The sequence below is a fragment of the Solanum pennellii genome, chromosome 2 (assembly GCF_001406875.1).
Source record: "Solanum pennellii chromosome 2, SPENNV200".
Classification (NCBI taxonomy): Eukaryota; Viridiplantae; Streptophyta; class Magnoliopsida; order Solanales; family Solanaceae; genus Solanum; species Solanum pennellii.
In genome coordinates this window covers 57557778-57580962 of record NC_028638.1, presented here as the reverse complement: position 1 = coordinate 57580962, position 23185 = coordinate 57557778, and the positions used below count along the sequence as shown (strand labels likewise).

The following is a 23185-nucleotide window of genomic DNA, read 5'->3' as shown; positions in this document are numbered from 1 at the left end:
TGTTGAAATTCGTTTAGAAAATATTTTTAAAATTCAGACCCCCCCCCTCCCCCCTCCTCCTTCCTAAAAAATCATATCATTTTAGCAAAATTAAATAAAATTCTATTCCACCCTATCTAATCTCCGCTTTTAATTTATAATTATTTTTTAATATTTTCTTCATTTTTTTAGATGTGTATAAATATTTTTCATAAATATTTTAGAAAAATATTTTTTCAACTGACGTGCCGAATATAACAAAAAGAAATTTTATTTTTAAAAAGAATCTTGTGGCAAGCAAAAAATAATTCTATAAAAAAAACCATATATCTAATACAAAACAAGAAAAAAAAAATTAAAGCGGAGATCTTTTAAAAAAAATTAAGGTGGGTAGTATGGTGAGAGGCAATGGTGGAGTGGAGAAAGAAAAATATTTATATTTTATTGTATACATTTTTTTTTTGAGATTAGTAAGACTTTATTTTTTAACTTCAACTAATATTACTAATTTATTTAATTTTTATCGAGATCAAATGTTAAATTCATGTGTAGTGTGATTGACAATGATTTAAATTAAAGAGATAGTGTATCACATATATCACAATGAGTGAGAGTGTAATAATAGAGAGAATGTGTTTTTTAAACCATAATTGACAATTTAGATATGAAACTTACATTATCAATAATTTAGAATATAATTTTTCTAAAAAGAAATAATTAAAAGTGCGTTTTTGATCCTAAATTACAGCGAAGCACTTTTGATTAAGAAAGTTTTAGCTGTTCAGCTAAATATTTTCGTGATATATCTTGTTGGATACGTCTTCAATAATGTATGTAAAAAAGTTTTTGATGTGAGAGCTTGAAAGTTGACTTTTGGAGAAATGTCCAACTTTCATAAAATTAGGAATATATAGTGTTGTTTACTTTGATTTGATTTCTAACAATAAAAAATAATAAATTATTTATTATTATTATACACGGAGAATAGGAAAGAAAAACGAAAAAGAAAATTATAAGACGAAAAATTAAATTCTAACGGATGACAAAGTATGAAAACATTTTCATCATAGCTTACGTAATTTGATATATATCGATACTGTCCGGCAACTTTTCTGATTATGTGGCTAACTGGCCATGTATGCAAAGTATAAAATTTTTAATAGGAACAGTTATAAATATTTATATATATGGAGCCCTAGCGTATATTTAATTTAGAAGACTTTACACTTTTCTTTCCTCATATTTTTATTAAATGTGTTATGCCGTTTCAGACTTTCAATTAGTGGGTTTAATTATTTCCAAATAATTTTTTAAAAAACTCGAATATTATAAAAAATCTGAGATTAGGAAATATTCTTCAAAACGAATCATGATGATCCCCCAAAGCTATAAAGAATACGAAGAAAGCAAACCTGATTTGCGGCAAACAATTGAAGTTTACATCACTATAGTCTTTAAAAATAATAATAATGATGATAATAATAATAATAATAACTATAATAAATATACATAAATAAACAAATTTATAAAAATGGGATCTATATAATTTGTTTTGTAGATTTCTCCATTAATGCATGCAGCTAAAAGTCTATCTTGGTCCGGATATTTCTGACTATGATGAGGTTGGTGGCAACGGAATAAAAGATTGAAATAAAATTAAATAAAGCAAGTAGGAATTTTGGACTATTTCCATCTTTGTCATGTTGACTATTTGCATGTGCCAAAAAAAAAAAAAAAACTATGGTGCCAGTACTATCTATATACTATTATTTGATGATCAACTCTTGTATTATTTACTAACCAAATCATTATAATGATCCAGTGGCTGATACCGTTCTATACACACTGATTGATTAAGCAACTACATGAGATTTGACAGGGAAAAAATTATGAGATTTTGGACGGTGGTAAAAATTTATATTGTTATTATCGTTTTAGCATTTTTACTATTTTGGTTTCTACTCGGTTTTTTTATGTGCTTCAATTATTTCATTAGTAAGTTGTTATTGTTATTAGTACTCCTTTTTTTAATGCTATGTTAAGCATTTTCTATTATTTTCTATGTTCTTTTAATTTTTTTTTTTTGACGTGCATCATTCAAGTTAGGGTTTTTTTTTTAAATAGACATATGAGTTATTCTTTTCAGAACTCATATAAAATTACATTGAATTTGTTGTTGTTGCGGAGGTTGTTCTTAAAAATTCATAAATTAACTAGCAAACATACATTTTTATATTAGAAGAAAACTTGTTCTTTTCTAGCTAGTCGACTTTATATTATAATATAATCCGTGTCCTAGAAAAGGAGCTACAAAGCAAAAGAAAAGGGTGAAAAGTTCCCAACAACGAAATTTCGCAGTATTAACCTTTTGTATTGGAAAAAAAGTTTATAACTTTACGAAGACATTAAAGCCTAAAGCTAAGTAATTAGTCAACAAGATGTTGCTAATAAAATGGCTTTGAGTGGAGACATGTTCAAAACATCCTAGACAAGAATTCCTTTGATTAATGGAATTGTTTATTGCTAATATGTGGATAATATCTAACATGAGATGTTGACAGTAATCACTTAAGTCTGACAAACCGTACTAAACTATAAAAATTAAGGGGTTACTTCCTAGGACATAAAGACAGAAAAGCTAATCCTATAAGGCTATACTAATTAATCATAATTAACGCTAACTCTATGTATAGGCTATAATTGAAAGCTACTCGATATATACAACCATAAAGAATTTGATCATTTGCTTTAGTAAAATAATACATACAAATTAATGGAGAGAGTATTTTTTTAAAAAGGGTGATAATTACTTACCTCCGATTATAAGAAACAATGCTTTTCTCAAATAGAACGAACATGAATATCAATTTTCTTGAGAATACGATTAAATAATAAAATTTTATTTTATTTAATAACTTAAATTTTTATATGAAATGGTGATCACACATTTCAATTTGGTATGAGAGAAGACAAATTTCTAAAATCAAATATTCTCACCACCATCCTTATAAAAAAGAATCGTATTTGATAAAAACTATTAAATTAGTCTCGAAATAATATACATCTTATATATGATAATTGAGATAAACTATCAAATATATATATTATAAAATAAGTAATCTCATAAAATAGCTCAATCCATAAAATAACTTTATCTATCCTATCGTCGATCATTAATTATTTTTACATTATACTTCAATTCATGTGGGACTCTTTTGATCAAATTAAAGTGTGATTGTTATTTTCAGCTTATTAATACTATATAATAATAATAATAAAGTAGTAGTACAATAAACTACATGACAGGCAAGAAGACAAAAATTGATTGAGTGGTATGGAGAGTCATGTGTATTTCACATGAAGAAGCCCATGCAAGCACATGCAAAAGAACAGAAAAAACCTGCACAATATAATCTTTCTATACAGGTCGGGCTTTAGAGTTTTCCTCGTGCTTCATTCAAGAACCCTTCATGCCCTTCTTCATAGACAATATGTTGGCCTATTCACTCTAATGAACATGACACTTTGTCTCATCTAATAAATGATTATACCTCTCACCCTACCTGTTGACACCCAATTTTTGACCCACGTTGGTATAAATTAATTATCGAGCTTCGTGAGTTTTTCAAATTATTTAAGTTAATTAGTTTTATAAATCTTGCGAAAATTAAAAAAAAAATATATATATATATATATATACATATATATGTATATGTATATATGTATATCTTAAGTTTAGAAAGTATTCTATTAAACTAGTTTACTTTAAATCACGACTATATTTTGAATCAGTATTTTATAATTTAAATAGTTGTGTTACCAGATGAATAAGCTCGTTAATGAATTTATGCCAAATCCGTTTTTATCTTAAATCAATTGACCATTTATCACCATCAGCCCACACCTTCCCTCTCTTAATCCAACCCAAATTCCCTTCAACCCCAACGATCCAGGCCCAAACGATCCAGGCCCAAATTCCTTTCTCAGCCCACAACCCATTCTATAACCCAACCCATTCTACTCCTTACCCGACCCGGAGCCAACAACCCGACCCATCCCCTTTCTTTCCCCTTCCCCTGCTCCTCACGCCTTTCCCAGAAACAGAAGACGCCAGAAACTCCCCCCAAGACGCGACAGCACCCCAAAAACGGAAATCCCCCTCCCCAGACGCGAAAATCGCGTCTCCCTCACGCCCAGACTCCCCCTCTCTCACCCATCTCCCGCGTTTCCCCCACGCCATCCTCCTTCTCCCTCTCTCCATCGCGCGTGGACGAGAGAAAACGCCAACGGAAACCTGCAGTTGCCTCTTTCTCGCAGCCTGCCCTCTCTCGTACGACTTTGCAGCGCTAGACGACGCGAAAAGCGTCCTTCTTCGTCCTTGTTAGCACGAGATTGAGACACGTTGCTTGCCAAGGACGAAGAACTCATCTCGACCCTCCACCTTGCTCTCAATCCGTTGGAGATTCGGAGCATCGAGGGGATATTCCTTCAGCTTGGGCGGGATTTTCGAATTTCGAATTCGAAATGGGCCTCAAATCACCCTCCCGCGTTTCGATCCGAAGCCCTAATTCTCTTGCTATTTAAACCCCGTCTTTCTTCAGTTAATAGGTTGGATTCGGGGTGGTGAGAATTTTTGTGGGAAGAAGAAAATTTCTTTCTGTTCATCTCAGGAGAACTGGGTTAAGAAATTTGGCTTAGATTTTCTCACCGGTTTCCTCTACTTCTTTTCTTCTTCGTTGGATTTTGGAGGGGTTAAAATTCTTCTTTTCGATTCCTGTTTCGTCTAGGGAGAACTAAGGAGATTTTGGGTCTGAAGTTTGGGTTAGAGCGAATCTTTGGGGTCGGGGATTTATGGGGAGATTTTTTTTGAGTTTGGAAGTTTGGTTGGAAAAATTTGGAATAGAGTTTTGTCATAGAGTTGGAATTTTTTTTGGGAATTTTTGGAAAATTCTTTCGGCTATTCTGCTTATTTCCGAGGGAACTAAAAAAAAATTCGGTTTAGAGCAAATCGTTGAGTTGGAAAAGTTGGAGACTCGTAGTAGCTTAAGCACACCCACATACGTTCGTTGAGTTCCGATTATCATTCGAACTCGAAGTCGTGCAGTGGAAGGTCGTTTCCTCGCTCGTATCGTCCCAAATTCGCTGCTCTAAAGAAGGTACATTTCCATGCTGTTTTCGTTGCTTCCTTATGGATTCGAACTGTTGTTTTGTTGCTGTAAGAGATGAGATGTTACACCGCGTTTGTTTTGCTTGAATTTGTAAAGCATCTTGCGTAATGGTTCTGTTTTTGTTGTTCTGTTTTTTGTTATGTTTGCCCGTTTGTGCTGCTCATCTGTTTGTTACGAGCTTGTCATGGCGTAGAACTTATCGTATTGTTCCTGACTCTGTTCCGTTTGGAGAGCCACCGCTTGAATGTTAGTTGTCTTGCTTTGGCGTTTTGTTTCGAACTTAGCTTCTGTTAAGTTTTCTGTTTTGTTTAAGTTGGAAGTTTTTCCATGGTACAATAATGTCTACGAATGTTTGCCGAATGTGAATGAATTTCCCTCTTTCCCTTAAGCAGTTTTATGATGATAAGGCTAATTTTGGAAATTTGTTTTAAGGTTGAGTTTTAGCTATTTTTGTCCAGCTAAAGCATGGCTGTCCATGGCTGCTTTCTCCTATAGAATAATTTCATGAGCACGAATTCCTTTCGTATGCTTCTCTCTTTGCATCCCACATGTGTATTTGTGTTGATGTGTAACATGGTAGTTTGGAAATAAGTTTTTTTTTGCATTTGGCATCAATAGGTCTTGCCAATTGGTATGCTTTGATTAACAGAGTATGGCATGCTTACTGTGCATATTTGACAATTAGCAATGGTGTACTCCCATGCATATGACAAATTCATTAATATATGTACATGCATTGCTTGCCCCTGTTATTTATCCTATTTGTTGTGAGATTTTATTTCTTAATATCATTCGGAATTGTTTTTGAAGTCATTTATCCCCCTCTAACTCATATCTCCAAGTAGTTCATCTTTTATCTCTGTCTTGTTCAAGACACTTTCTATTAGTTTATCGCTTTAAGTGCTAATCTTTTTGTATGTTTTATTGCATGTGAAACCCTTCTCGAGTCCTCATGGACTTTATTCCGTCTCACTGCACTTCCTCATCGAGCCATAAAGGCTCAGAATATCTTCTTCGAGTCATAGACCCCTCTCAAAAGGTGTACAGGTCGGAAGAACAGCAGAAATGCACTGCTGGAAATTGATTCTGGTTCATCAGAACCTGGAAAATTGCTGGAAATTACAGTTGCAGATGTTGAGAAGCTGTATACCAGCCATATACACAGTTTATATCGTGATATACAGGTCAAAAGACGTACAGGGGATCAAAATTCGAATCCTGGGTTGATGGCAGTAAAATTCGCTGCTGAAAAGGAATTTTCAACTTTCGAAAGTTGAAAAACAGGCTGATATACAGCCTGTATACACTGATATACAGAGACATTATACCTTAAATAGGTGTAAAAAATATGAATGGCAGCAGGCGTGCAAAAATTCGAACTCCGTGAAGATCGAAGGAGCTCGAGGAAGGCGTATTAGAAGATTTTTTTTATTAAGNTGTCAGATTCAAAGGAGCTCGTAAAGCCTGACATGACATGACTTGGCAGTGACTTTTTCAAGAAACTATTTCGTAAAATTTTTTTTTTTTTTTTTTTTTCTCTTAAAAATTTCCCTTTTATATTTCATCTGTTTTGGCATAAGATATTTTCTTATCTATCAAGAGTCGGGAAATCGGGAAATCAACCGGAGATATCAAAACCAGGAGCAGACAACTGAAGGAATCGACACAGATCAGTATGTTTTAAAACTGACAATTTTTCTGTGAATGCAGGTTTATAGCTTCGCTTCGAAATCGGCCGAATTCTTCCGACAGATGAATACGGAGAAGGAGAAAACTATCTCCAAAATCAGTGATCTTACTGAAAGCAGGAGGCAATTCATATAGTTTGTGGGAAGATGCTTGTGAATGTGTTTGTTTATTTCAAACCATTCTCAACAATGGGAATTTACAAAATATCCAGCCAGATTCAAAGGTGAATCAAACAGGAATCTCAGCAAAATTTCACGGTTGCTGTAGAAGACGCTATTTGCATTGCGTTATCAAAGCAAGATGATTATTGTCGATCAAGACAATGCATTACCTCAGAAGAGACAGTTGTGCAATTATTATTTTATCATTATCGATCAAGTCGATATATTATTTGGAGGTCGTCTTGCCGTTACTATCAACGGGGGCAATATAAATATTCATGCATCGCGGAATTTATACACTGAAGAATCATGCATCGCGGAATCATGCATAGCGGAATCATGCATCGCGGAACCATGCATCGCGGAAGTCATGTATTGCTGAAGAATCATGCATCGCGGAAGTCACACACTGAAGAATCATGCATAGCGGAATCATGCATCGCGGAAATCATGCATCGCGGAAATCATGCATCGCGAGTCATTAATTATGCACGACGAGAAGATTTCATGCCTCGTCAAAATTTATGCATCGCGAGAAGACTTTATGCCTCGCTGGCAATTATGTACGACGAGAAGATTTCATGCCTCGTCAAAATTTATACATCGCGAGAAGAATTTATGCCTCGCTGGAATTCATGCATAGCGAAATCATGCATCGCGGAAATCATGCATCGCGGAAATCATGCATCGCGAGTCTTTAATTATGCACGACGAGAAGACTTCATACCTCGCTGAAATTTATACATCGCGAGAAGACTTTATGCCTCGCTGACAATTATGGACGACGAGAAGATTTCATGCCTCGTCGAAATTTATACATCGCGAGAAGAATTTATGCCTCGCTGGAATTCATGCATAGCGGAAATCATGCATCGCGGAAATCATGCATCGCGGAAATCATGCATCGCGAGTCTTTAATTATGCACGACGAGAAGATTTCATGCCTCGTCAAAATTTATGCATCGCGAGAAGAATTTATGCCTCGCTGGAATTCATGCATAGCGGAAATCATGCATCGCGGAAATCATGCATCGCGGAAATCATGCATCGCGAGTCTTTAATTATCCACGACGAGAAGATTTCATGCCTCGTCAAAATTTATGCATCGCGAGAAGACTTTATGCCTCGCTGACAATTATGTACGACGAGAAGATTTCATGCCTCGTCAAAATTTATGCATCGCGAGAAGAATTTATGCCTCGCTGGAATTCATGCATAGCGAAAATCATGCATCGCGGAAATCATGCATCGCGGAAATCATGCATCGCGAGTCATTAATTATGCACGACGAGAAGATTTCATGCCTCGTCAAAGTTATGCATTGCGAGAAGATTTTATACCTCGCAGGAATTTACGTATCGCGAGAAGAATTTATGCCTCGCTAGAATTTGTGCATCACGAGAAGGAGCCATGCCTCGTTGAAAATCATGCATCGCGGAAATCATGCATCGCGAAATCATGCATTGCGAGTTCACAATTATGCACGACGAGAAGGATTCATGCCTCGTCAAAATTTATACATCGCGAGAAGAACTTATACCTCGCTAGAATTTGTGCATCACGAGAAGGAGCCATGCCTCGTTGAAAATCATGCATCGCGGAGAAGTCATGCATTGCGAAATCATGCATCGCGAGTCTTTAATTATCCACGACGAGAAGATTTCATGCCTCGTCAAAATTTATGCATCACGAGAAGAATCCATGCCTCGTTGAGATTTGCACATCGCGAGAGGATTTAATTCCTCGCTGAAAGTTATGCATCACGAGATGATTCATATCCCGCGGGAATTTACGTATCGCGGGAAGATATTCATGCCCCGCAAGTGGACATACACGGATAAAGAAAGGGAAACTGTGTATCCCAAGAACAATATTTATCCATAGGCCTCAACATGCATCTGTTATTTTGATAAGAAAATAAGCATCAAAAAGAGCATCAAAGATGACGACAAAAGAGACATCAACATCGCATCAGCATTTATTTATTTATTTCAACATCAAGTATAGAGTACATTGAAGATTATATTGCAAAACACAAGGCACAAGCTTTATTTGCTGGACGTCAGACCGATCGAGTCGACGTCAAATATGGAGGAGAACAATGAAGTGTCGACACGGTAAAAAAGACACTGTTTCCCATCCTAATTGCATTTTTTTTTAAGCTGACGAGTTTTATCTCAGTCTTTGTCGAGAGCATCCAAAAGGATGAATTCTCCAAAAAACCACAGGTGCGGACGACATCAAAAAGGATGCAGCACAACGTGGAACTTTTTCTTAGCAGCGAACTGGGACACAGTCCGAAGAGGAATGTCAAACTCTTGGGACGCGAGCAGAGGAGCGACTTCCACCACAATCGAACCACCCCTCTCGAAGTATGCGGGTTTTTCTTTAGTTCTGTCAGTTTCTGTCTCGCATCCGGAAGTTTTGGTTTATCGGAAGCAAGTTTCCAATCTGAGTGACACTGCGTCAAGAGCTTTGGAAATTATGTCCGTGTAAGTTCTTAATTATGGGTGTGAAGCGCGCCATATTCATGGTTTAGAGGTTACAAGCCTCCTTTTCATACTCGTTAATGTGTCACTCGTCCAAAACCGAAGGTTAGCTAGCATAATAGTTTTCCTTTTCCACCGATCGAGTCGAACTACACACGGCCTGATTCCGAAGGTTTAAGGATATGTAGGCGGATTCAATGTTGAAAACTCGGCTGTATTCCAACATTTGCTCTCGAATCCTATTCTCGAGCATTTCGATACCCTCATAAATCGGTGTCGAGGTGGCTTATTATTCTCCCAAAATCATGCGATAAATCAAGCTTATCGAACTACAAGTGGCCTGAATTCTCATATAGCCTGAGATATGTAGGAGACCCGTTTTCAAGGGTTCGACCATAATTCCTAAACTCTTTGTCAAATCCTTCTAAAAAAAAAAAAAGCGGATGGAGTTGGTCAAAATGGGTTCGGTCAATTTCATTTTCCTCGAGTTGCTTGCATCAACCCAAGTAAAATGAGGGACAGTTGTTGACACCCAATTTTGACCCNTTCGGCCATAATTCCTAAACCCTTTGTCGAATCCTTCCCTTAAAACGAATGAGGTTGGTCAAAATTGGTTTGGTCAATTTCATTTTCCTCGAATTGCTTGCATCAATCCGAGTAAAATGAGGGACAGTTGTTGACACCCAATTTTTGACCCACGTTGGTATAAATTAATTATCGAGCTTCGTGAGTTTTTCAAATTATTTAAGTTAATTAGTTTTATAAATCTTGCGAAAATTAAAAAAAAAATATATATATATATATATATACATATATATGTATATGTATATATGTATATCTTAAGTTTAGAAAGTATTCTATTAAACTAGTTTACTTTAAATCACGACTATATTTTGAATCAGTATTTTATAATTTAAATAGTTGTGTTACCAGATGAATAAGCTCGTTAATGAATTTATGCCAAATCCGTTTTTATCTTAAATCAATTGACCATTTATCACCATCAGCCCACACCTTCCCTCTCTTAATCCAACCCAAATTCCCTTCAACCCCAACGATCCAGGCCCAAACGATCCAGGCCCAAATTCCTTTCTCAGCCCACAACCCATTCTATAACCCAACCCATTCTACTCCTTACCCGACCCGGAGCCAACAACCCGACCCATCCCCTTTCTTTCCCCTTCCCCTGCTCCTCACGCCTTTCCCAGAAACAGAAGACGCCAGAAACTCCCCCCAAGACGCGACAGCACCCCAAAAACGGAAATCCCCCTCCCCAGACGCGAAAATCGCGTCTCCCTCACGCCCAGACTCCCCCTCTCTCACCCATCTCCCGCGTTTCCCCCACGCCATCCTCCTTCTCCCTCTCTCCATCGCGCGTGGACGAGAGAAAACGCCAACGGAAACCTGCAGTTGCCTCTTTCTCGCAGCCTGCCCTCTCTCGTACGACTTTGCAGCGCTAGACGACGCGAAAAGCGTCCTTCTTCGTCCTTGTTAGCACGAGATTGAGACACGTTGCTTGCCAAGGACGAAGAACTCATCTCGACCCTCCACCTTGCTCTCAATCCGTTGGAGATTCGGAGCATCGAGGGGATATTCCTTCAGCTTGGGCGGGATTTTCGAATTTCGAATTCGAAATGGGCCTCAAATCACCCTCCCGCGTTTCGATCCGAAGCCCTAATTCTCTTGCTATTTAAACCCCGTCTTTCTTCAGTTAATAGGTTGGATTCGGGGTGGTGAGAATTTTTGTGGGAAGAAGAAAATTTCTTTCTGTTCATCTCAGGAGAACTGGGTTAAGAAATTTGGCTTAGATTTTCTCACCGGTTTCCTCTACTTCTTTTCTTCTTCGTTGGATTTTGGAGGGGTTAAAATTCTTCTTTTCGATTCCTGTTTCGTCTAGGGAGAACTAAGGAGATTTTGGGTCTGAAGTTTGGGTTAGAGCGAATCTTTGGGGTCGGGGATTTATGGGGAGATTTTTTTTGAGTTTGGAAGTTTGGTTGGAAAAATTTGGAATAGAGTTTTGTCATAGAGTTGGAATTTTTTTTGGGAATTTTTGGAAAATTCTTTCGGCTATTCTGCTTATTTCCGAGGGAACTAAAAAAAAATTCGGTTTAGAGCAAATCGTTGAGTTGGAAAAGTTGGAGACTCGTAGTAGCTTAAGCACACCCACATACGTTCGTTGAGTTCCGATTATCATTCGAACTCGAAGTCGTGCAGTGGAAGGTCGTTTCCTCGCTCGTATCGTCCCAAATTCGCTGCTCTAAAGAAGGTACATTTCCATGCTGTTTTCGTTGCTTCCTTATGGATTCGAACTGTTGTTTTGTTGCTGTAAGAGATGAGATGTTACACCGCGTTTGTTTTGCTTGAATTTGTAAAGCATCTTGCGTAATGGTTCTGTTTTTGTTGTTCTGTTTTTTGTTATGTTTGCCCGTTTGTGCTGCTCATCTGTTTGTTACGAGCTTGTCATGGCGTAGAACTTATCGTATTGTTCCTGACTCTGTTCCGTTTGGAGAGCCACCGCTTGAATGTTAGTTGTCTTGCTTTGGCGTTTTGTTTCGAACTTAGCTTCTGTTAAGTTTTCTGTTTTGTTTAAGTTGGAAGTTTTTCCATGGTACAATAATGTCTACGAATGTTTGCCGAATGTGAATGAATTTCCCTCTTTCCCTTAAGCAGTTTTATGATGATAAGGCTAATTTTGGAAATTTGTTTTAAGGTTGAGTTTTAGCTATTTTTGTCCAGCTAAAGCATGGCTGTCCATGGCTGCTTTCTCCTATAGAATAATTTCATGAGCACGAATTCCTTTCGTATGCTTCTCTCTTTGCATCCCACATGTGTATTTGTGTTGATGTGTAACATGGTAGTTTGGAAATAAGTTTTTTTTTGCATTTGGCATCAATAGGTCTTGCCAATTGGTATGCTTTGATTAACAGAGTATGGCATGCTTACTGTGCATATTTGACAATTAGCAATGGTGTACTCCCATGCATATGACAAATTCATTAATATATGTACATGCATTGCTTGCCCCTGTTATTTATCCTATTTGTTGTGAGATTTTATTTCTTAATATCATTCGGAATTGTTTTTGAAGTCATTTATCCCCCTCTAACTCATATCTCCAAGTAGTTCATCTTTTATCTCTGTCTTGTTCAAGACACTTTCTATTAGTTTATCGCTTTAAGTGCTAATCTTTTTGTATGTTTTATTGCATGTGAAACCCTTCTCGAGTCCTCATGGACTTTATTCCGTCTCACTGCACTTCCTCATCGAGCCATAAAGGCTCAGAATATCTTCTTCGAGTCATAGACCCCTCTCAAAAGGTGTACAGGTCGGAAGAACAGCAGAAATGCACTGCTGGAAATTGATTCTGGTTCATCAGAACCTGGAAAATTGCTGGAAATTACAGTTGCAGATGTTGAGAAGCTGTATACCAGCCATATACACAGTTTATATCGTGATATACAGGTCAAAAGACGTACAGGGGATCAAAATTCGAATCCTGGGTTGATGGCAGTAAAATTCGCTGCTGAAAAGGAATTTTCAACTTTCGAAAGTTGAAAAACAGGCTGATATACAGCCTGTATACACTGATATACAGAGACATTATACCTTAAATAGGTGTAAAAAATATGAATGGCAGCAGGCGTGCAAAAATTCGAACTCCGTGAAGATCGAAGGAGCTCGAGGAAGGCGTATTAGAAGATTTTTTTTATTAAGTTGTATATATTTTGGGCATAAGCCCTTGTCATTTTTACTTCCCTTGTATTTATTCTTGTATGTTTAGACTAGGACAGGTACGAAAGAAAGAAAATGGGTTAAAAACCCAAAAGCAGGTGGGTCCAAGTTTCGGTCAAGGCGAACAGAACCCGAAAACTTGGACCCAAATCTCTCTCTCTCCCTCTCTCTCTATCTCTCTTCGCTATTTGTTTACATTTTGTTTAAATGCCGTTAGTTTAGGATTAGAAACTCCAAACCCCATCGAACGCCTTTTACTTTATCGAACTTAAAACGTAAAATTGAACTTTAAAGCGATAGGTGTTTAAACTTGAAGTTTGCTTAGAGTTAAGATTTAAAAAGTTTAACTTTAACAAGAATCTTAAAATAATAATATTTTGCAAGTTTGTTCAAATTTAAGAAATCTAACTTAAAAAAAAAAAAAATAAAAAAAAAAATTGCAAAGTCTAAAAAATAGTCAAATTGTTAATCGCCGGAAAACCGTATTAAGCGGAGCGTCTTAGGTGCCTTCAAAACCTTCCTAAGACGCTAATAAGAATCCCGAACCCTTAAAAACATTTTCAAAACAAATTTTTCTGTTTAAGTTGTTTTGGAAATAAGTTTTCTTGATTTTTCTTAAAAAATTAAGTGGCGACTCCTAAAAGTCAAAAATACCTTTAAAATAAAACGAACTCTTCTCGAAATCATTTTTTCGATAAAACACTACCCCACTTCCCATACTCCTATACTACTTGTGCAAACAAACTACTATTTCTTTGGATAAGACGTGAGTTTAAAATGACGTGATTACTGAGAATTCATATAATTACTCTCAAAAATTTACTTGAGGACGTTTTATTTAAATATTCTTAGTGAAATTTTTGAATTTTGCACTGATTGGTTTGCGAAATGCTACATGGTAGTTGGCTATATATATGTGCGTTAATTAACGGGCCTCCCATATCCCACATGTCATGGTTTCTCGAATCATAGGTTTAGCCAGGAGTGGAACTTAGCAGCAATGATTTCTCCACAACTTTTGTTTTATTTGTAGCAATCATTGAGGAAATAATGTGTAGCTTACCAAATTTGATTAAATACAATATACATATACCTTGCGGACTTGAAAACTGTTTGGGTCAATCTTAACTTAATGGATAATCGGCTAATATATATTTAATCCAATGTTGTGAGGTTGATTATTTCTCTTAATTGAGCAAGAGTATTAGGTATATAGGGGTATAAAAATCAGCCATAAAATCATGATCCATCTAATTTAGATTTATAACTTGTTTATTTTATTAATTGAGCTCATTTTAATTTGATTAATAAGTTCAACTCACTTTAAATTATGCAACCTAGGTTGAAGCACAAAAATTTTTATCGACATATTTTTTAATAAACCTTGTTTTATTTTATATGGCCATACTATAAGTGAACTTTTATTAAGTATTGCAAATAAATTATAAGAAAAATAAATTTTGAGTCGAATTTTATAAGTAAGAATTTGATGGAATGGGTTATGCCTAGAGTTTTTAGCACATTTCAGCTTAATCTGCTTCAACCCAAATAATATTTAAATGCGTCAATAACTCGCATATTTGTTACCTCAATTCATTATACATTGTCAACTAGCTTGTTTGACATCTCTAACAGCATGAAACACCATGTTTTGAAGATAATGCATGTGTTGCACACCAAATAGCTTTTAATTTATTTTCTTTTTTATACAATCAAACAATTAAACGGAATGGAGAATACTAAAAAAGGATTTGAGAAAAAAGATCTTTTTAATTAATCATAGGCCATGAAACAGAACCAAAAAGAAAAACTAAAATACTGGTAAACTTCATAAAATGTCTCAATGTACTGATCACCTATTCAAAATATTTACTGTGTGATTAGAACGCAACAAGATACTTACATTATAATCGTGGAACTCTTTTGTAAAGTCGAAAATTCTTGTGTGTGTGGAAGCATCTAATTAATTCCTCTTAATTATGAGTCACTTATAAAAATAAGGATGTCAAATAAATAAATTAGAGTAAAATTAGGCTGATAAAAATAAATTGCGGTTACTATAAATGAGCGGGACATTAAGGTGATCAAGTTAAATGAGAAATATTTTCATAGACTAATTTTGTTACTCTGTGCCGATATTTTGATAAAAAAAATTGCCGATATGATGGCTCTCTTTTTCTCAAACTACGCGAATATTTTTATTCAGAAAAATTACTTAAATACATAATTTATTTTGTCATATTTTTTAAAATTTCTTATCATTTAAAATGATTTATACTTTAATCTTCTATTTTTGGATACATGATCACTTTACATGATGTATTGATAGAATACATTACTAATGTATCAGTAGAACACTTCATTTTACACTACGTATCAGTAGATTATATCACTTTATGATACGCAATGTATCGGAACGTTGTGTGATGTATCCGAAGTTGAGACGCATATATTGAGACATTGAGGAATGTATATAAAATCAGGACCTGATATAACAGAAATGTTTTGAGATGTATCTGAATTCCAATAAATTTATGAATTTTTTGTAATTTAAAAAAATAGAAATAAAATTTAATAGCTCTTGTCACTGGAGCAACCTTGTCACCCCAAGAAATAAGATTGCCAATTTCTTGGAACACCTCAAATGCCAGATTCATGGAACACTGCAAGGTTAATTTATCTATGATAAAAAAAAATCATCAAGAGTAAATCATATTTTATGAACCACCACACATTTTCAGTTAATAATAATGAGCAATGGCATTGGAATGTGAAGCCTCGAAACACCGCCCCTTCCTATATAATGGGGACAAATATAATATAATAAATTTAATATATCATGATTGATTTTTGTATATACTATCTTTGTGGGCTTTTAGTTGTTCACTTACTGAAAAAGAACATATTTTTATCTGTCATTTTTCATATATCAAAAGAAAAATAAAAATTTTTAATTACATTATTCACAAATTATTTCTCAATTTAAGAGTAAACATCAATTAATACGAGTATGATTAAAAAAATAGGCATAAATTCAATGCTTTGGAAAATGTATTGTAAAATGGCTATAGCGAATAATAAAAATAAAATTATATTTTATTTCTAAGTTAAATAAATAAAATGCATATACTATTTTATTTTTAATATAAATAAAAGAAAATGGATAGAGGCAGTACAAAAATCATGTCCCTAACCCGATTCGGTACAAAAATCTTGGGTCCCACAGTTTTTAGGCCTATATGCAAGTTATGTCCTCAATATAACAAGCCCAATATTTGAAGCCTGCCTGTTACTGCCATGTAATGGGCTTGGCCTTTAGTAACCCATTAGACCTTAAGATTCTGGATTAACGATGATTAGCGGGTGGCTGAGCTTGTTGTAACAAGTTGGGCTTATGAGAAAATGGACATGTCATCATAAACACAAAACCAAATACATTTATGAGCTATTGTTTTTTTTTCTACAATATCAAAATTGCAATTGATTGCGCAATAGTTCGATTCAACTGATATAATAAAGGGAAAATTGTATATAATGACAAACTGATAACCTGAAATAAATGGAATAGCTAGGGTTTGATTTAATTGTGCTCCATAGCAAACGTTAGCTAAAATTTGCCAGCGTCTCTCACCCAGAAATCTCGCTCGCCACTCTCCATTCTCGCTCGCCTCTCTCGCTTTATACACAGAAGTGTATAATTCTGTTTCTGTTTTGTATAAAGCGAGAGAAAATTATATATACACATGCAAAAATATATATCTTCGTGTTATACACTTAATTATACAATTTACAAACATTTTACTTCAAATATTGCAGAGAAAAAGGTCAACGAATTATACAATTTCGAATTATACAATTGCAGTGAAATACAATTTTCTCTAGCTTTATACAACAGAAGTGTATATATTGTGTTTCTGTTTTTGTATAAAGCTAGAGAAAAACATATATCTTCTTGCTATACACTCAATATTGCAGCGAAATAGGCAGTGAATTATACAATTGTGCATTATACAGGATAGCAAATTATACAATTGCAGTGAAATAGGCCAACGAATTATACAATTTAGGCCAGCAAATTATATAGTTTTATGTTTGCTATGGAGCGCAATTATGCAAAATTTGCTATAGCATACAAAGATGAATTTTTTGTTTGCTATATGTGAAAGTTGCGCTATAATAAATCAGACGGTAATTTATGTTAGGAACTCTATTGACAAACCAAATAGAAAGATGTAGTATTTGTTTTTAATAAAATTAAAATTATATTGTGAAATAATTTCGTAGAGTCGTGGTTTTCTATAATATCATTTTCGTAAGCAAAGTTTCAAGGTAATAACCGTGGATGAATTATATTACAACATCTTGTATTCTACTTTATGTATATTTAATTAGCAAAGTTTGGTTTTAAAATAAAATATAGATAGCAAGTTGGAAGGAAACGGTGATGGTGGAGTGGTTGTCACAGCTTCGGCGAATTTAGTGCAATAATCACGGATTCGTTTAATTTGTTGTTTAATAATAAAACTCAGACATTACTATTATTTTATTAGTTGCTTTTTGAAAGTTATAGTTGTTCCTCCTCATGTAATTTTTGAATTAAAAATAAGAAAAACTGGTGGCACTTACTTGATTTTGTAATAAAAGCTAAGAAGAATAAGGAACTTCTAGGATTGTACTTGCAAAGTCATCTGCACTTTTTAAGCCTACTTTTGAAAACAATAATTGTGAATTGGATTTTAATTAAGTTGATATTTGCAAGTTGCAGTAAGACGCCGTTTTTACCTTTTTAATCAACTGTTTGACGCAATAAATATGTAATCATAGTGTGATCATAATATATATCAATAAATAATCAATATTCAGATATATAGAATCGTCTACAAAATTGAAAAAGAGAAATTCAAATTAAATAGAGAAATTTAGGCCTTTAATATATTTGGCATAAATTAGTTGTTATTTGGAATAAAAGGAAGTTAGCTATGGGGAAATTTTGTCGCATTGTTATCTACAGATTTCTCGACAAAGTTCTGGTGCTTCTGGTAAACATAAAAATAAATATCATAATGATACTCTCTTTGTTTTATATTCACAAATTCACATAACACATTATTAAAAATATTAGCTATTTTAAATATATATTCATTATTATATCAAATCAAGATAAAATTAATTAATTCTTTCTTATTTTCTTCTTAAATGAATTTCAAATATCATAAAGTTCCAAAAAGATTCACTCATTGTTATTTTAATATTGACGGTTATGGCACATATAGTGCATTTAAAAGAATTAAAATTATAAATTATAAAAAAATATACTAATTATTTATAACTTCGTAAGAAGCATGTAAAAAAAAAGACAAATAATAATTTTGAGCAAGTCTCATCTCGAATCAGAGTTCTTCTCCCCTCTCTAATAGGATTCTCTTCGAAATAGCGAAATATTAATTAGTATGAGCTTTATGAGTATTGACTTATTAAAAAACTATTTTTCCGTTGATTCATATTATTAAACAATTAAAGCATCACTTATAATTTCGCTATTATACCTTTCATTCATATTAAAACAATTAAAATATTTACTTATAATGAGAAATTTATAGTTTGAATGGAAGGTAAATCGTGGAAAAATAATTAATTTTATTTTAAATTTATAAAACAACAAATAATATTCTAAGATATTTAATATTTAGAACTTACAATAGATGATTTGAGATAGTATTTAAAGGAAGTTTTTACTTAATTATCAATTGATATTCGATTGGGGTACTAATAATAAAAAAAATAATGAAAAATGGAAAAGGAGTAAAATAAATAAGTACTATACAAATTTTGTGTTGACCAGGTAAAAATATAAAGTGAACAGTTAGGTAACAATCGACATCAAAATGAGAAAGAGATGTTATTTTTGAAGAAATGTATGTATAAGAATATGTCACCCTTTCCTTGTCGAAGTTTATTGTATAAAGGTTATTCATAAAGTGAGTAACAGTTTAACTCCGGTTGACAATACTACTTATTGCAATTTGAATCAACTAAAAAGAAAAAGTACTAATAACACCAGGTCAATCTTTTTATGTGCCCCACTCTTTCTTTATATCTGCTTTTGACTTCGTAGCTTATAGCTCGTTTGAATTGGTTTTAAAAAAAATAATTTTTAACTTATAAAAATAAAAGTGGAAACATCTAATTTTAATATTTAGCTTATTTTAAGTTTTTAAATTTATTTTAAATTATTTTTATATTTGTCAAACACTTCTAAAAAAAATAAACTGATTGAGAAATCAACTTTTAAGTCAATTCAGACATCCTTGTAGTCACACCAATCACCAAGCTTCTTTCCTTTTTCCGTTTCAATTTGCTAGTTTGATTTGATATGAAATTTTTAAAAATTTAAATTTTGTGATCTTAAATTAAATATATATTAAATGTACTAATGTCTTAAATTTTTGAGTATGAAAAGTTAGAACGAATGAATTATCTAAAAAATAAAATATTTATTTTTGAAACAGAATAAAAAATAATACGAAACCAAGGGAGTATATGAATGTTCTATCAAAGAGCCGAGTGGAGGGTGAAGATCTTTTGGCTAGTGAAAATCTTTGACAAAGTACATTTTCTAAATCATGTGAGTTAGACTACAAAACATTCTACGCTATCCAAATTTATTGATCATACTATATTCTAAGATTCCACATCAATTATTTTTGCATAAACAGCTAGTAATTTATTGCAACTTCGCTTCTTTAGTTTGAATTAAAACCAAATATCTTATGGATCGAAGCATAGGTGCAGTTTTCCAAAATTACTCGTCTTACAAAATATTGTTGAATAATTATTTGAAATTTCTTTACTATTTGCCATGAATAAATTTGAAAGAAATAAAGGCTAATATAGTCAATAATTTTTTTATTAATGTTCCGAATAATTTTTTTTAATAGATGTGTTAAAAGACTTTAAAAAAAAAACAAATAAAAAGGAATCGAAGGAGTACGTAAGAAAAGTGTAGCGTGACAAGCACTTTAATTCTAATCAAAGAATTGGCAATGGGTCAGTATGTTCATGCAAAAGAGGCTTCTTTCTAACTTTATTTTGCTACGTGGGACTGCTTATTCTGCCTTACAAAAAATAAAAAGAAGTTTTAAATTGCCAAATTCACACGGAAAGCTAATTTGAAGCGTGAATTTCAGTGTTAAGGCTCTTTCTATGGTAAGCATATTCTTTGTTCAAATCATCACTACTTAAAAAATATCGATCTACTTGCCAAGTTTAAGATCACAAAATTTAAAAAAGTACATATATTTTTAATTTAAAATCACAAAATTAGAATTAATCTTGCTCTATTTCTTAAGTTTCGTGCCTAATGTACTAAAATTGGTGAACTGGTTGGGTGATAAAAATAATTAATCTATGGAAAAAAAAAAGAAGGTATTTTTGTATGTCGTGGTTTAAAGCTCTTGTTACTCATTACTTAAGAATATGCAGTTTCTAAAAGAGGACAAACAAGTGGTACAATAATGTTCATGTTGAAAGGCACCACTTGTGATACGGTGACATTGAAATATTGGAAATTAAAGTGATATAATATATAGTTTCACTAAGGGCTGCTAATTAATATGACAATACTAATTTTATAATATCCGACATTTCAGTCTTTCTGTTCCTGGTGGAACGAACATGACACGGACCTTATTATAAGCTCTTCCTCGGCTTGTTCTTATTTGTATTAATTGAACTCAACATAATACTAACAAGAAAATGCCATTTATTTGATACCCTACATACTAAAGCCAATCAACTCTTGTCCAAAACTTCAAAATACCTTTCCAACTTTCATTGCCATTTCTCTTTTCCAATAAAGATTATCTCTAAATGCTTTTGTCGTATATACACTTCAAATTAAACTGAATTTTGATATCCAAAAAACACACTATGGAATTTTAGCTTTAAAATATTACGATACTTAACTCATAAGCTTTATATTCTGGCTCTTATTTATGGTCCCTATAAAAGAACATGGCAGGTGCTCATATATAGTATAAGGACGTACAATGATGGAAACAAGTACTGCAGGTCTCTATCTCTAGGATACCATATTCACAACAACCATATGAACTAGTACAAAAAAATAATCTAATAAAGCATAACACGTACAGGAAAAAAAAAAAACTGTGTGCACATATATCGAGCAAATACAAAGAATTTTTCAAGACTGTAGTAGTAACCAGAGATACTTATGAAAGTGATAGTGGAAAGTAGCCAAACATATCCCTAAGTTTCAGTGAATAGGCACCACACTGAAAAGTCGACTGAAACTTGGAAAGTTACATAGTAATATATTTGTGGCTAAAATTAATGTTTTACTGTTTCAACAACCCCATGTACCTTTGCTCTTCAAATACATAATAAGGTGATACGGTTTCGAATACTGACGGAGGATAATTAACAAGAGGACTCAATTCTTCCCAGCTTGTACTTTGATCTTGTGATGTGGTACTAATAGTGCTACTGTTGACCATTTCCAAAACACTTTTATCTACTTGTTGAGAATGAGTAGTACTAGTACTATTGAGCGCGTCATGATCCAGCCCAACTGAATTGTAATTGTTATACTCTTGTAGACCGTTGTTGATAACGACTCCATTGCTAGGGTAATAACCATTGCTTACCATATTACAAGTATTTCCATTTACGAGATTCATCGATGGAAGCTGATTGGTGGAGCTAATTTGACACAATTGATCTTGGGAGAAATAAACCTGATCAGTACTGGAATATTGAAAGTTGTGGCTGTTTGCACTGCTGCTTTCTGCCAGGTCATGATTTTGTGGTGCAATTAGTGTAGAGAAGAGTATTTGTTGTGAAGGCCAAGAATATGCATTATTGATAGTTTGATGAGTAGCAAAGAAATTTTCGTGTTCCTTCATCATCTCTAGCTTATTATGATTAATGTATGATCCGGTCCGTGGCCGCTGATCCTTTCGCTGCTTATTGCATAGTAGTAGTTTTTTCTTCAACCTCGTATTCCAATAGTTCTTGATATCATTATCCGTTCTCCCAGGTAATTGTGCAGCAATAATTGACCACCTTTTATATTAAAAAATATAGTAACATGTTAATGAATTATTGTTCAAAGACTCTAATTACCTTATAGAAATGAACTTATGCAATAACCCTAGAATTGAAAAATAAGTGATGCACTTGTATTACCTACTGCCAATACTCATGTAGAGAGTACAGATTATGTTGTCTTCCTCATCGGTGAACTCTCCGTGCTTGATATTTGGCCGGAGATAATTCAGCCATCTAAGCCGACAACTCTTCCCACATCTCTTGAGACCTAAATTTAAACCATATTAAAAAACAACACGAATTACAATTAAGCCTCAATTTTTTCAAATAGAAGCAAGATCATACAGAAATTCATGTTGGAATACTTAACTAGTAAGACGTGCAATGATTACTTGTTGAAGATGTAATTAAAACTTTTAGATAAATTGATCACATAAATTCGTTGTTACTCACCTACTTTCTGTGGAAGGGTAATCCAATTACCACCAGTTCCATGTTGCTCGATATAGGCCTTGAGTTTAGAATCTTCTTCAGGTGACCATGGTCCTCTCTTGACATTTGCTTTGTCACAGCAGGGAGCTCTACCCATTTTGGTCTCTAGTTGCTGATCACTATTATATCGATCGTTATGTATATATATAGATAGATAAATATGGAAGAACTAGCTAGGGGAGAGAGACTATAATAGCTGGAGAAGGAGAGACATGGGGATGGGAATGATTACCGGCTTTTTCAATAAAGTGGAAATGGAAAAAGAGACTAGTCTTTATTAGAGATTAAAATAATAACACAATTTGAATGCCACAAGAGTAGTTTATAGCAAATGTTTTCTCATACGAATCTATGCAATTCATCATCTACCTTTTGTTCACACTTACTACACACACTCTCTGGTACC

At 33.8% G+C, this 23185-nt stretch overlaps 1 protein-coding gene across 1 annotated transcript; it reads right to left on the bottom strand.

The window, feature by feature from the left end:
- Window positions 1-21372: 21372 nt before the first annotated feature.
- LOC107010510 (transcription factor RAX3-like) lies at window positions 21373-23085 on the bottom strand. Its single transcript, XM_015209799.2, has 3 exons — window positions 22741-23085; window positions 22426-22555; window positions 21373-22302 (listed from the first exon to the last, which is right to left on the bottom strand). The coding sequence occupies exons 1-3, from the start codon at window positions 22874-22876 to the stop codon at window positions 21576-21578; spliced, it is 993 nt and encodes a 330-aa protein (XP_015065285.1). The 5' UTR covers window positions 22877-23085; the 3' UTR covers window positions 21373-21575.
- Window positions 23086-23185: the final 100 nt, after the last annotated feature.